Raw genomic sequence first — 13,482 nt, forward strand, 5'->3', positions numbered from 1 at the left:
CTCATTCAGTTGAGCATCCAGCTATTGATTTTGGCTCAGGTCATGGCCTCAGGGTCATGGGATCAAGCCCTACATCCCAGGTCAGGCTCTGCACTCTGCAGAATCTGCTTGAGATTCTTTCCTTTTCCCTCTGCCCTCCCCACCCCACTCATGCACACTCTCTCAAATAAATAAATAAATAAATCTAAAATTAAAAAAAAGTCCTTCAGTCTGAATACAATTCAGAAGTTTAATAAACAGCCGCTAAACATTGCACCAAAGCATTTGGAAACACAATTTCTACAGAAAGGCAAAGGTCAGGCTTTCATTCTAAACTCCTTTAGACGATCATTAACAGCCCCACCCACCCCACCACCCCCCAACCCCACATATCCACAACACTACACTCATCTAGTCATGAATTTGCCTACAGACATACTCTTAGAAATAATGGGACTGGCATGCATTATCCCAGCAATGGCAAGGAAGCGGGGGATGGGGGAGAAGAATGGGTACAAAAGCAACCAGTGGCTAATGATAGATCCCTTAGGAGCTTTGCTTAGGGAGTGGACAGGGGGAGTCTGATTTTGGTGCCATCGTTGCTTTACTTTGAGCTTCTAGGTTACTCTAGACTAGTGGCTGGGACTGCCATCTTACACAGTATCATTCCATTGAGCCATGACTATTAGAAGTGGTCTCCTTAGACATATTATCACTTCTTTCTACAAATCTTTTTGGTGTCCAGCCAAACTGCATTCAGGAGTCAGCAGGACTGTTGAGGTTGTCCTGATTCAGAGGTCAAGTGGACCTGGATTTTCAGTCCTGTCTTCATTTTGGTCTTTGGAAAGAGACCCATTATAGTTCTTTATTTCAGACACTTGTAAGGTGCCCAGGCAAGTCATTCAAACATTTGAGACTCAGTTTATCTACCTTATACAAATTTTTACAATTATACTACATTAAGAACAAATGAGATCAAATGGCCCCTAAATAATACATTAGCAAACTGGTAATAATGATTCACTTGACTAAAAAATCAACTAGATTCCAATTCACCCCTCTAAGAATTGCCATCAACAGAGGATCAGAGTTCACTGACATAGTGAGAACAGAGTTCTTAGGCCTGGGATAGCATTTAAGGTGTAGAGGGCATGGAAGGAAGAATTTGATTTTTACCTTCCATTGGCCCTCTCTTTTGAACCAGACTTTAAGCTTTTACCACCCAGCTCAAATCTCTTGCCCCATCCAGTATCTGACTAGTTACTTTTGTAGGAAGATAACTTTCTGATCTAATTTTTAAAAAAAAATATCGTGTAGGCATTTGATCTAAATCTTTTTGTTTCTGTTCGTCCCTTTTTAGTATAAATTACAAAAATACTTGATCCTTTTCCTGAAGAATTTGCAGGCAGTAATGAGTCCAAACTAAGCAGTGTCCAGCTGGCTGCAAGGCCTAGGAGACGGGGGCGGTGGTGTCAAAGGGCTTTCCTGAAGGAGAGATATACCAAGAAAGATACTATTTTCCTGAGGGGCTGAACACGACAGAGCATCAGCCATCTTGGGGCCCGGCTGGTATAGTTGGTTCTATCTGTTTTGGCAATATATTATTGACAGTGGTGAGCCTCAACTGTCCCCACTAACCTCCAAGCCAATAAAGAGGCTAGGGCCAGGTTTAGAGGTTGGCACTGGCTCCTGCCTTTGCTATCAGTACCTTTTTGCCTACTAGGCAAAAGGAAATGGCAAGCCAGGACCACATGGGATAGCCTGTCTCCCAGGTGAGTCAGAATCATCTGATCTGGACCAGTCAATAATCCTACTTGGTCTGGACCACTCAAATAGCCAAGGCTCCCGCTACAGGTAGTAGAGTCTCCTATTCTTTCTGCAGTGGGCAGAGTGCAATAAAATACATGCAGTGCCCTCGGCTGGGGGAGATTGGCAGGCTAAGATGAGCAACTGAACAAATGGCAGTGTTTGGCTCTGATAAGGGTATACTCAGCAATGTCAGAGGGACAAGTAATTTTTGTTATTATTTTTTCATTGAGATTCATAAATATGAATTGAGAGTCACAACTTGATAGAGAGTTAAAAAGAAGAATCCTGAAACACAGAAAGGGGAGCCCTAGGGTTTGGGTGCCTGGATGCTTCCTAAGGTATACAGTGCTCTGGTTGCTGCATCACCACTATCTAGTGTTTGCGGATCATGCCCTTGATAGCTGATTCCCGGTTGACATAGGTGGCCCAGTAGACCAGATTAAAAATGGCAAAAAGCACAGGAAAGATGATGCGGGAAATTTTGTCAACCTTGCTGACACTGTTGTAGGTCTTGGTCTCAGTCGGGATGTCCTGCACGTAGGTGGTCTTGGGTGAAGCAATAATTGTTGGGGTTGAGGAGGCACTGGGAGCAGCGCCCTTGGAGATGGTAGAGAACTCAGTGTCCTTGGCCAGATTGATGGGATAGGTGGTTCCCACGATGTTGAAGGTGGTGCTGGTTTTCTTTGTTGGGGCTGCTGGTGTTTTCTTCTAGGAGCCAGAAAACGTAGGGGAGAAGGGGGGACAAAACAAAAGCTAATTAATTCATTATACAGAGCACCTTTAGAGGCTGTAGGAAGGAGGAGCCATGAGGGAAGTTAAGAAACAGGGGCGAGGAAGCCAATAGCACTGAGTAGCCAAGTTTGTGTCTAAGGATAATTGAAGATGAGCTTGAAAACAGAAAACTTGTATCATCCTGGTTTACTAGCAATGTGGCTTTGGCCAATTCACTCCTCTTTGTGTTTTAGGCTCTTCATCTGTAAAATGAAAATCAAAATATTTGGCAGGGTTGTTGAGAGGATCAGATGAAAGAATGGTGGTAAGAATCACTGGAAAACTGAAATGTTGGTCACATGTAGGGTCTTATATAATCACATGATTTGATCCTCACAGTAACCCTATCAACTAGGTAGGTGAGATTACTCCTATTTGACAGATGATAAAACTTAGCCTCATACTGAGTAGCAGAGCCCACACTAGCCACCTGGGCTCCTGACTTTTATCCAGGCTGTACTGTGTTGCTTTCTATAGGTGCGAGGCACTTTTTGGTTACCCGAGAAATAACTCCAAAAGGCTTCAACCATCAAGTGGCACATCCCCTGTGAGGAAGAGAGCTATGTGAGTCTGAAAGTCATTTCATCTTAAAGACATAATAAATACCATGGCATGTTTACATGCATCATTACAACAGTATCTCACCCTTCATGCACTGTAAATGTGTTCAGCAACCTAGGAGGCACACCAGGGTTTTCCACTCATACATGGCTGCAGGCAGGAGCCAAGGCCTCCCCAGGGAGCTATGCAAATGTTTCTCTCTGACACAGCAAGCCCCTGGATGTTTCTGCTTTTAAGAAACTCCCCTTTGTAAAACAAAAACAAAAACAAAAAAACAACGGGAAACAAACATGCACACATGTGCTCATTTTTTCCCACATATATGATTTGTGTAAACAAGAAGAAGAAACAAAGCTCAGGTCTAGATCAGAACAGAGTGGCTGAGGTCATAGTCTATAGTTTTTGCTGCCTCCCTCTGCACTCTGGCCTTTTCTCTTTTCCATCTCTTTTTATTTTTAGGAAAAAGTGTGGATAGATGAGCTTCAGTAATGCCCAAGAATATCTGATAAAAAGTGACAACTACTTGCATTTTTATAATTGCATACACCTCATTTGTTTCCTTTCTCAATGTTACTTTGCCTTGAAGCATCTGTATTTTACTTTACTCCTCTGCTTATTACTTATATCCTTCCAGGGTTTCTCTGCCAGCTTCTCCTCTGACCTCTTTCTCCTAATCTCTTTTTTCTTCTTTACATCAGAGTCCCCACCATTTTGATCTTTTATCCCTTTTTGACCATACTGCCATTTACCTTCCTGGTCCTAGTATAACTTTGCCAAATATTTACTGAATATCTACTTGGTCAAAACTATGCTAGGTATTAGGGTCTACATGGGAAGGTTAAAAGATGAATCCATCTCAATTCCTGTTTTCCAGGAGTTTACAGTCCAGGGGGGAAGAGGGCTGTAGGAACACATTAGTGCTATATAATATGATCAGTAGTTCTAACAGGTATGGGAAAATACCTACAGATGTTGGAAAAAGTAGCTCAGAGAAGGCAATGAGGTTTGTGGGCTGGGTTACAGAAGATAAGCAGGAGCTTGTCAGATGAAGATGCAGCACAAGCCAAGGGTACTACTTGTTTGAGGAGATGACAAGAAGTCTGCTGTAGCTGGATCACAGTGTACATGGCAAAGGCCTTGAATGCTGTGTCCTTCTTCTCTGCCTACGCATGCTGACTTTGGGGTTTTTAATAAGGGAGGGGGTGTGGGATAAATGAGAGAGTGTTTAAGTAAATGTTTAAGTAAATGAACCATCTCACTAATAGGACTTTTATAAAGCAATACTGTTCTTTCTCTTTAAGAATTGCAGCCACATTGCTACAAGTAGAAGGGGGACAGAGCTCTAAGACTTCTAAGAGCCTTGTAAATGCCTTAAATACTACATGGGACTCATTTATAATTAGTAACTTCGTTGTGTGAATAGAGGCCTGCTGCTAAATGTCTCTGTTATTAAATAGCACTTTACTTGTTTCCCTGCTTACTTATTAATTTGCTTACTAATCTCTGTTTTTGTGGATAGACAAAAATGAGAAAGGAAAGAAAAGAACCCCACTACCTTGACTTTGCTAGAAGCTTTCAAGTTATTTCATTTAGTCACCATATAAACTGGTTATGACCAAGTCTCTGAAACAATCATTCCAAACAGCAAACACTTTCTTTAGCTCTATAAGTACTTTGTGTTCTATAGGTGAAGAGAAGCAGTTGATTAATCTCAGATTTTTAAAGCAATAAAGGAAAATTACCTTTTAATTTCCCTTGCCAACATGGCACATTTTAGTCAACCATTCTAATTTTTACCTAAATTGTCAAAGAAGAAAATCAAAGCAAAAGCGGTAGAGTCAAGAAGACAGAAACATAAGGCGGAGATTAATGGTTAATATTTATCCATTTTTGTATCTAGTTTTCAATACTTTCCTATGCTCTGGAATTTGATAGATACAAACTAGACTTAATTTTGATCAAGTTGTGATTCTATCCCTTCCTTCCTAGCCAGTGCCTGACTTAGGCATGTGATAGATATTTCCTGAATAAAAAGAAAACCCTTCTCCCATCGAAGATTCTCAATGTGATTTCCAGTTTGTTACTCCTTAGTCTTGACCTCTCCTATACAGAGAACATAACTTTATAGTTCAGCTGGAGTAATTCTCACACCACCAAACTGAAATTGACTCCAAATTCCCCCAAACAGTATGGCTCTCAGGACACCTTTCCTTCTAGAAAGCCACTTCATGTGGATTTGGGGATGAGGCAATGAAAACTTTTGTGGACCGATGCATGTCCAACTCAAGGGTTTTCCTCAGATGGCACTCTTGTCTATTGTTCTAGAAGTGCTAATTACAGGGTTAGTTGGAGCCCTGAATGTACTTGATACTCAGCCAGGACCTCAGAGTATATGCAGATATGGCCCAGTACTTCTGAATCTATCCTTTAACAGACATCCAACTTTCCTGAACTCCAGTTTTCATAAGTGGAGCAAAGTAATGGCATATATGCTATGAGGGATTCAAAGACATATCAGAGAAGTGACAAAAATAGTTCAGAATCAGATGGCTCCATGGGTAAATTCTATTAAACATTTAATAAAAGAGAGAACACTTTGAAATTCATTTTATGAGGCCAGCATTAACCTTGATATCACAACCAAAGACACCACACACACACACACACACACACACACACACACACACACACTACAGCCCAAATCCCTGGTGAACATACATGCTAAAACCCCCAACAAAATATTATGGAATCAAATTCAACAATAAATTAAAAGGATTAATACCATGATCAAGTGGGATTTATTCCACTGATGCAAAAATGTTTCAAAATCCACAAATCAATGAATGTGATATACCACAATAACAAAAAAAGGATAAAGATCATATGATCATCTCAGAAGCAGAAAAAAAGCATCTGACAAAATTCAGCATCCATTTATGATTAAAACTCTCAGAAAATGGAGGATAAAAGTGTACTCAACATAATAAAAACAATATATGGCAAGCCCACAGTTTACATACTCAAAGGTGAAAAGCTGAAAGCTTTTTATCTTAGATCAGGAACAAGACAAAGACGTCCACTCCCATCATTTTTTATTCAACATAGTATTACAGGTCTTAGCCACAGCAAAAAAGAAATAAAAGTCATTCCAATTACAAAAGAAATAAAACTGCTCTTATTTGTAGATGACATGATACTATATATAGAAAACCTTAAAGACTCCACTAAAAAAAAAAAAAACTACTAGAACTAATAAATTCAGTAAGGTTGCAGGATACAAAATTAACATGCAGAAATCACTTGCATTTCTCTACACTACTAATGAGCTAACAGAGAAATTAAGAAAACGCCATATGATTTCACTCATGTAGAGTTTAAGAAACTAAACAGATGAACATAGGGGAAAGGAAGGAAACATAAAATAAGATAAAAACAGAGAGGGAGGCAAACCATAAGAGACCCTTAACTCTAGGAAACAAACTGAGGGTTGCTGGAGGGGAGGAGGGTGGGAGAATGGGGTGATGGACACTAAGAAGGGCACTTGATGTGATGAGCACTGGGTATTGTATGCAACCAATGAACACTATATTATACCTATGAAACTAGTAATACAGGATATGTTGATTAAATTGAATTTAAAATTTTTAGGTAAAAAACACAAAGAAAGAAAACAATTTCATTCACAGTTACATTAAAAAAATAAAATATCCAGGAACAAATTTAACCAAAGGTGATTTATGACATTGATGAAAGAAATTGAAGACAACACAAACAAATGGAAAAATATATATTCTGTGTTCATGGATTCGGAGAATTAACAATTTTAAAATGTCCATATTACCCAAAGCAATATATGAATTCAATAAAATCCCTGTCAAAATACCAATGGTGTTTTTCACAGAACTAGAACAAAAAAAAAGTTATAAAATATGTATGAAATCATCAAAAGACCCCAAATAGGTAAGCAATCTGGAGAAAGTGGAACAAAGCTGGATGTATCATGCTCTCTGATTTCAAACCATACTACAAGGCTATAGTGATCAAAATGGTATGGTACTGGTATGAAAATAGATACACAGACTAATAGAACAGAATAGGGGGGTCCAAAAATAAACTTATGAATATATAGCCAATAATTTATGACCAAAGTTAGGTAAAAAGATCAAATGGGGGAAAGGCAGTCTCTTCAATAAATGATGCTAGGAAAAAGAACAAAACTAGGCCAGTATCTTATACAAAAATAAACTCAAAATGCATTAAAGGCCTGAGTGGAAGACCTGAAACATAAAACTTCTAGAAGAAAACAGGCAGTAAGCTATTTGTCATCAGTCTTAGCAATTTTTTTTTAAAGACAAGTCTCCTCAGGAAATGGCAACAAAGGCTAAAATAAACAAATGGGATTATAGCAAACTAAAAAGCTTCTACACAGCAAAGAAGACCATCAACAAAATGAAAAGACTACATACTAAATGGGAGAAGATATATGCAAATCATAGATCCACTAAGAGGTTAATATACAAAATATATGAGGAAGTTACACAACTTAATATAAAAAAACTAATTAAAAAATTGGCACAGAACTTGAAAACATACAGATGGTCAAGTGACATGAAAAGATGCTCAATATCACTAATCATCAGGGATAGGCAAACCAAAACTACAATGAAATATCACCTCACATTGGTCAGGATGGCTATTACCAAAAAGACGCAAAAAAAGCCTTGGTGAAGTTGTGGAGAAAAGGGAATCTGAACATACTGTTGGTAGGAAGGTAAATGAATGCAGCCACTGTGGAAAACAGTATCGAAGTTCCTCAAAAAATTAGAATTACCATATGACTCAGTAATTCCACTACTGGTTATTTACCTAAAGAAAAAGAAAACACTAGGGGCACCTGGGTGACTCAGTAGGCTAAGTGTCTGCCTTTGGCTCAGGTCATAATCCAAGGGTCCTGGGATGGAGCCCCACATTGGGCTCCCTATTCAGTGGGAAGTGGGAAGCCTGCTTCTCCTTCTCTTTCTGCTGCTCCCCCTGCTTGTGCTCTCTCAATGTCAAATAAGTAAAATCTTAAAAAAAAAAAAAAAGAAAGAAAAAGAAAATACTAACTCGAAGGGATACATAGACCCTATGTTTCTTGCAGCATTATTTACAATAGTTAAGATACGGAAGCAACCTAAGTGCCCATTAATAGATGAATGGGTAAAGATATAGCATATATCTACAACGGAACATTACTCACCCATAATCATTTAATCTTATCATTTGCCACAATGTGGATGGACCTATAGGGTATTATGCTAAGTGAAATAACTCAGAGAAAAACAAATACCATATCATTTCACTTATATGTGGGATCTAAGAAAACAAACAAAACAGAAACAGACTCATAGATATAGGAAACCAGAGGGGAAGGTTTGGGGGAACAGGTTTGTTACCAGAGGGGAAGGATTGGGGGAACAGGTAAAATAGGTGAAAAGGACTAAGAGGTACCAACTTCCAGTTATAAATAAATAAGCCATGGAGATGTAATATACGGCATAGGGAATACAGTCAATAATAACTTTGTATGGTGACAGTAACTACACGTATGGGGATTGTTTCATGATGTATAAAATATGTTAAATCACTATACTCTCAAAATTAATAAGATACTATTAAGAAAGTATGTAAAATACTGAAACTAATAAGGTATTATCAGTTATACTTCAACAAAAAAGGCAAAAAAAAACCCCATCAAAAACAAAGTGGAAAAAAAAACCCATCAACCCAATTTTTAAAACGGCAAAGGACTTGAATAAACATTTCTCTAAAGATATACAAATGGCCAACAAGCATTTGGAAAGATGCTTAACAGCACTAGTCATTAGGAAAATGCAAATGAACACCACAATGAGAGGGGCACCTGGGTGGCTCAGTTAGTTAAACATCTGTCTTCAGCTCCAGTCATGAGCTCTAGTCCTAGGATGGAGCTCTGAGTTGGGCTCCCTGCTCAGCAGGAGTCTGCTTGTCCCTCTGCCCCTCCCCCTGCTTGTGCTCTCTAATAAATAATTAAAATATTAAAAAAAGAAAACCACAATGAGATACATACCACCTCACAGCCATTAGGATGTCTACTATCAACAATCACAATAAAACAGAAAATAACAAGTGTTGGCAACGATGTGGAAAAAATGGAATCCTTGTCTATTATTGGGAATGTAAAATGGTACAGCAACTATGGAAAATGGTATGTTGGTTCCTCAAAAAATTAAAAATAGAATTAAAATGCTACCCAGCAATTCTTCTGGGTATATACCCCCAAAAATTGAAAGCAAGGTTTCAAAGAGATATTTGTACATTCATGTTCATAGCAGCATAATTCCAAGAGCCAAAAGCCAAAAGGTGGACAACTGAAATGTCTATAGAGAAAAAAAAAAGGATAAACAAAATGTGTCTATCCACACAATGGAATATTATTCAGCTTTAAATAGGAAGGATACTCTGACACATGCTATGATGTGAATGAATCTTGAGGACATTATGCTAAGTGAAATAAGCCAGTCACAAATGACAAATATTATGATTCCACTTAAAGAAGGTACTTAGAGTAGTCAGATTCAAAGAGACAGTAGAATAATGGATGCTAGGGGGAAGATGGAGGGGAGAATGGGGATGAACTGTTTAATGAGTAGAGTTTCAATTTTGTAAGAGAAAAAGTTCTGCAATGTGACCTCCTTGAGGGAAGGGGTCATGTTTTACTGTTCACTGCTGTACCCTCAGCAACTAACACAGAACCTACCATGTAGTAGACACTCCTCAGTAACTACTTATATGAATGAATAGCTCTGCAGTTTCTCAAAATCCATTATTCTGTTTTCTATGCTTTCTTAACTAGACCTGGCCAGATGATGTATTATTGTACTTACTCCCCAGCATCATCAACCTCCTCAGTCATTTCAATTCAATTCTTCTACTTGTTTCTGAAAAAAATTTCCATTGCCATTGATGGATTGGTGGCATTTATAAGCTTCTATTCTTGAATTCTTTTAGTCCTTCAATCTATGCCTGCAATCTTTCTCTGTGTCCATAATCAATTCCGTTTGCTATTTCCTGTAAAATCTATTTTAAATCTTGACAATTCCTTTTACCTTCTCCAGGAAGGATGTAAGAACCATTATATGAAATTTACTTTAACTCACTGTGTACCTTTTTACCCACGAAAACATAGTATTTAAAAGCAGATCAGGGGTAGAGCAGTATAATATATACTAGTCAGAGAAAATCTCTCTAAGAAGGTAAGCAGAGATCTAAATAAAATTCAGAAATCTGAATAAAATGAGAAAGCAAGCCATGAGAAGATCTGAACAACAAAACTTTCAGAGAGAAAGGATAGTACTGACAAAGCATCTGCCATTAGAAGGAGAATGACTTGTATAAAGACAATAAAGGAGGCTACTGTGACCTAAGTGGAGTGAATGATAAAAAATAATAATAAAAAAGAATAGGGCAGCCCGGGTGGCTCAGCAGTTTAGTGCCGCTTTCAGCCCAGGGCGTAATCCTGGAGACCCAGGATCAAGTCCCGTGTCGGGCTCCCTGCATGGAGCCTGTTTCTCCCTCTGCCTGTGTCTCTACTCCTCTCTCTCTCTCTCTCTCTCTCTCTCTGTGCCTCTCATGAATAGATAAAATCTTTTAAAAAAAAAAAGAATGGTAAAAGGTAGCATCATAGATCTGGGGACCAGATCCTATAAAGCCTTGAAAGTCATAGTAAGGATTATGGATTTTGATCTAAGTGTGTTGGGAAGCCATTAAAGTATTTTGAGCAAAATTTTTCTAATTTATAGTTTTAAATGATTATTCTGACTATTGAATAGGGAATAAATGGTTAGTGGAGGAATAAAATTAAGAGTCCAATCCCATGAGGCTAGCAACAGATATGGAGACTTATGTGAAAAGAAAAATATCAAGGAAAAAGGGAACAACATGAAATCCTGATATATGAGAATCCAAGTGAACATCTGGAGCTTCAGAAGAGACATCTTTAGTATAAAAGAGTGAAAGATTAATGGTGTGAAAGCAATATTGGGGTTAGGTAGATGTGAACTACACTTCTAGAAAATGGGGTGAGATTAACAGCTTCTGCCAAGCAAAAAGGCAGCAAAAGGGAAGTTTCAGCTGAGAAATGAGTGTCAGTTAAGACAGGAGTTACTGGAGTAAAAAATAAATATTTTCAGTAAAAAAAAAAAAGCTAATAATACAGAATCGTTTATTTCCCAGTTAACAGGAATTCCTGAGAGAAGTAGGAGGAAGCTTATGAAGGATGGGAGGATAAGTCTAGAAAAAAGCACAGTGCAGTATAAAGATAATAAGTGAGGGGAAGATTAGAGGCACCTGGGTGGTGCAGTCGGTTAAGTATCTGATTCCTGGTTTCAGCTCAGGTCTTGATCTCATGGCTTGTGAGATAGAGCCCCACATCAGGCTCTGCATTCAGGAATATTCTGTCCCTCTGCCCCTTCCCCGACTTGTGCACTCTCTCTCTCTCTCTCTCTCAAATAAATAAATCTTAAAAGAAGTGAGGGGAGGATAAATAACCATACAAGAAATAATTAAAAACACTGTTTGGGGTGACTTTGAGGTAAGCCCTGTAGAGCACATGACCTCACATGTCTACAGTGAAATTTCTCATGAGGCTTTGATATCTGGTGGCCATTCCTAACATATTAATACCATTGGCTGACTTAACTTTTATGGTCTTCCTGGAAAAGCAAAACACTAGAACAAGTATACAGGCTATCAGACCAATTCATTTCCAAAGCCCTTACCTAGTGGTGGAAACAGTAACAATGGTTGGCAAGTGGGACAACACAGAGTTCATTTGATAGAGCTGGCCACAGGCTCAATACTAGTTTATGATGTCACATGTGTCATCCAAGTGAAAAACAAAGACTGACCTTGGAATGGTTATAAATAATGTAAACTAGTTGTAAAAATCCTATATATAAAATGAGCAGGCAGGAGACAATAACATTGGAAAGATGATAAAGAAAAATAGAGATAGCCACATGAGGTGAGCATTAAAGGACAAAGCAGTTTCCATGAAGTAAAGGTGTAGGTAATGACCGGGAAGCAGCAAGGAAGGAATGGATGAGTGGCTTTCACTTGAAATATTAGTTGAGGAAGAAGTTCCTTCAAGAAACAGCCAAGTTAAGGTAAACAGAAAAAAAAATGGAGAGAAAGTATTTTGGTTTTCTCTCTCCTGTGATAGTCCACACTTGGTCCTGTATCAGGGCTAATATGTATATGCATATATATCTTACTTTCCTCTTTAGATCATCAGCTTCTGAGTACTAGGACCATGCTATGTTTAGTTCTGCATCCCACATATATTCCAGAAATGATTGCTATTTGTTTTTGTTTCAATCAGTTCACCAATGATAGAGTACTATTGTTGTTAGGGCATTTATATCTACCATAGAACAGGGTGGGAGGACTACCAGTTTATGACCACAACTTAACCCACAGGGAATATTATTTACCCCAGAGAGAAAATACCAAGAGGTGTCTCTAATTTTTGGCTGTATTTACAGGAATGCCCCACAGATTTAAAAGCCATTAATAACAATAAACTAAGCTTTTTCACGATGTGGATGGAGATTGAGTACTTTCACTAAAGTAAAATATTATTCTAGAGTATTCAAATATTCTTAGAGTAAGAAAAAGGCTAAGAATTACTGTATTTCCAAGATTTAGGTAAGAATATATGACCATTTTAATGTTGGTAAATTGAACACCAATTAAAAATAAATTTATTCAAAAAAAGCAGTTCTTTTTAAAAAGATTTTTAGGGGGGGGGGGAAGGGCAGAGGGAGGGAGAGAATCTCAAGCAGGCTCCACGCCCAGCACGAGCCCAACATGGGGCTCAATCTCATGACCCTGGGCAATCATGACCTGAGCCAAAATCAAGAGTCAGACACTTAACTAACTGAACTACCCAGGTGCCTCGAAAGGCAGTTCTAAGAATAATCCTTTTACATGTAGAGGCTTATTTCTTCATTTTATTTGCTCTTATCTTTAATTTTCAAAAGGTTAATCAAAGTAACATATTTTTAAAAAGAACTTAAAGGCTTACCTCAATGTACTCACCTTGTCCAGCAAGTCTTAATTATTTTTAATTCTCTTAAGTGATGTTTCTAAATTTCTAAATAATATGCTTATACTGTTATTAGTTTCACACATAACCAATCTTTTTTGATAATGACTTACCTCATTAATGCAACCCTTCCTCCATCCTCCAATACAATTATAACTTTTTAGTTCAATCAATAATCAATGATAACATCATTATAAATGACTATATAACTATATCTAGCCTCCTGCCCCAACCAA

The 13,482-nt window shown here is 38.1% G+C and overlaps 1 protein-coding gene across 2 annotated transcripts in view; it reads right to left on the reverse strand.

The window, feature by feature from the left end:
• Window positions 1-215: 215 nt before the first annotated feature.
• The window catches only part of GABRA3 (gamma-aminobutyric acid type A receptor subunit alpha3), a 335,382-nt gene continuing 322,115 nt past the window's right edge, over window positions 216-13,482 (reverse strand). The window contains exon 10 of one of the 2 annotated variants that reach the window (XM_041741466.1): window positions 216-2,493. In XM_041741466.1, the coding sequence (XP_041597400.1) occupies window positions 2,161-2,493 (333 nt within the window). In that variant the 3' untranslated portion in view covers window positions 216-2,160. Of the gene's footprint in view, window positions 2,497-13,482 lie in introns of both variants that reach the window. The other variant, XM_041741465.1, reaches the window with a different exon arrangement.

Source organism: Vulpes lagopus, chromosome X, assembly GCF_018345385.1.
Source record: "Vulpes lagopus strain Blue_001 chromosome X, ASM1834538v1, whole genome shotgun sequence".
Lineage (NCBI taxonomy): Eukaryota > Metazoa > Chordata > Mammalia > Carnivora > Canidae > Vulpes > Vulpes lagopus.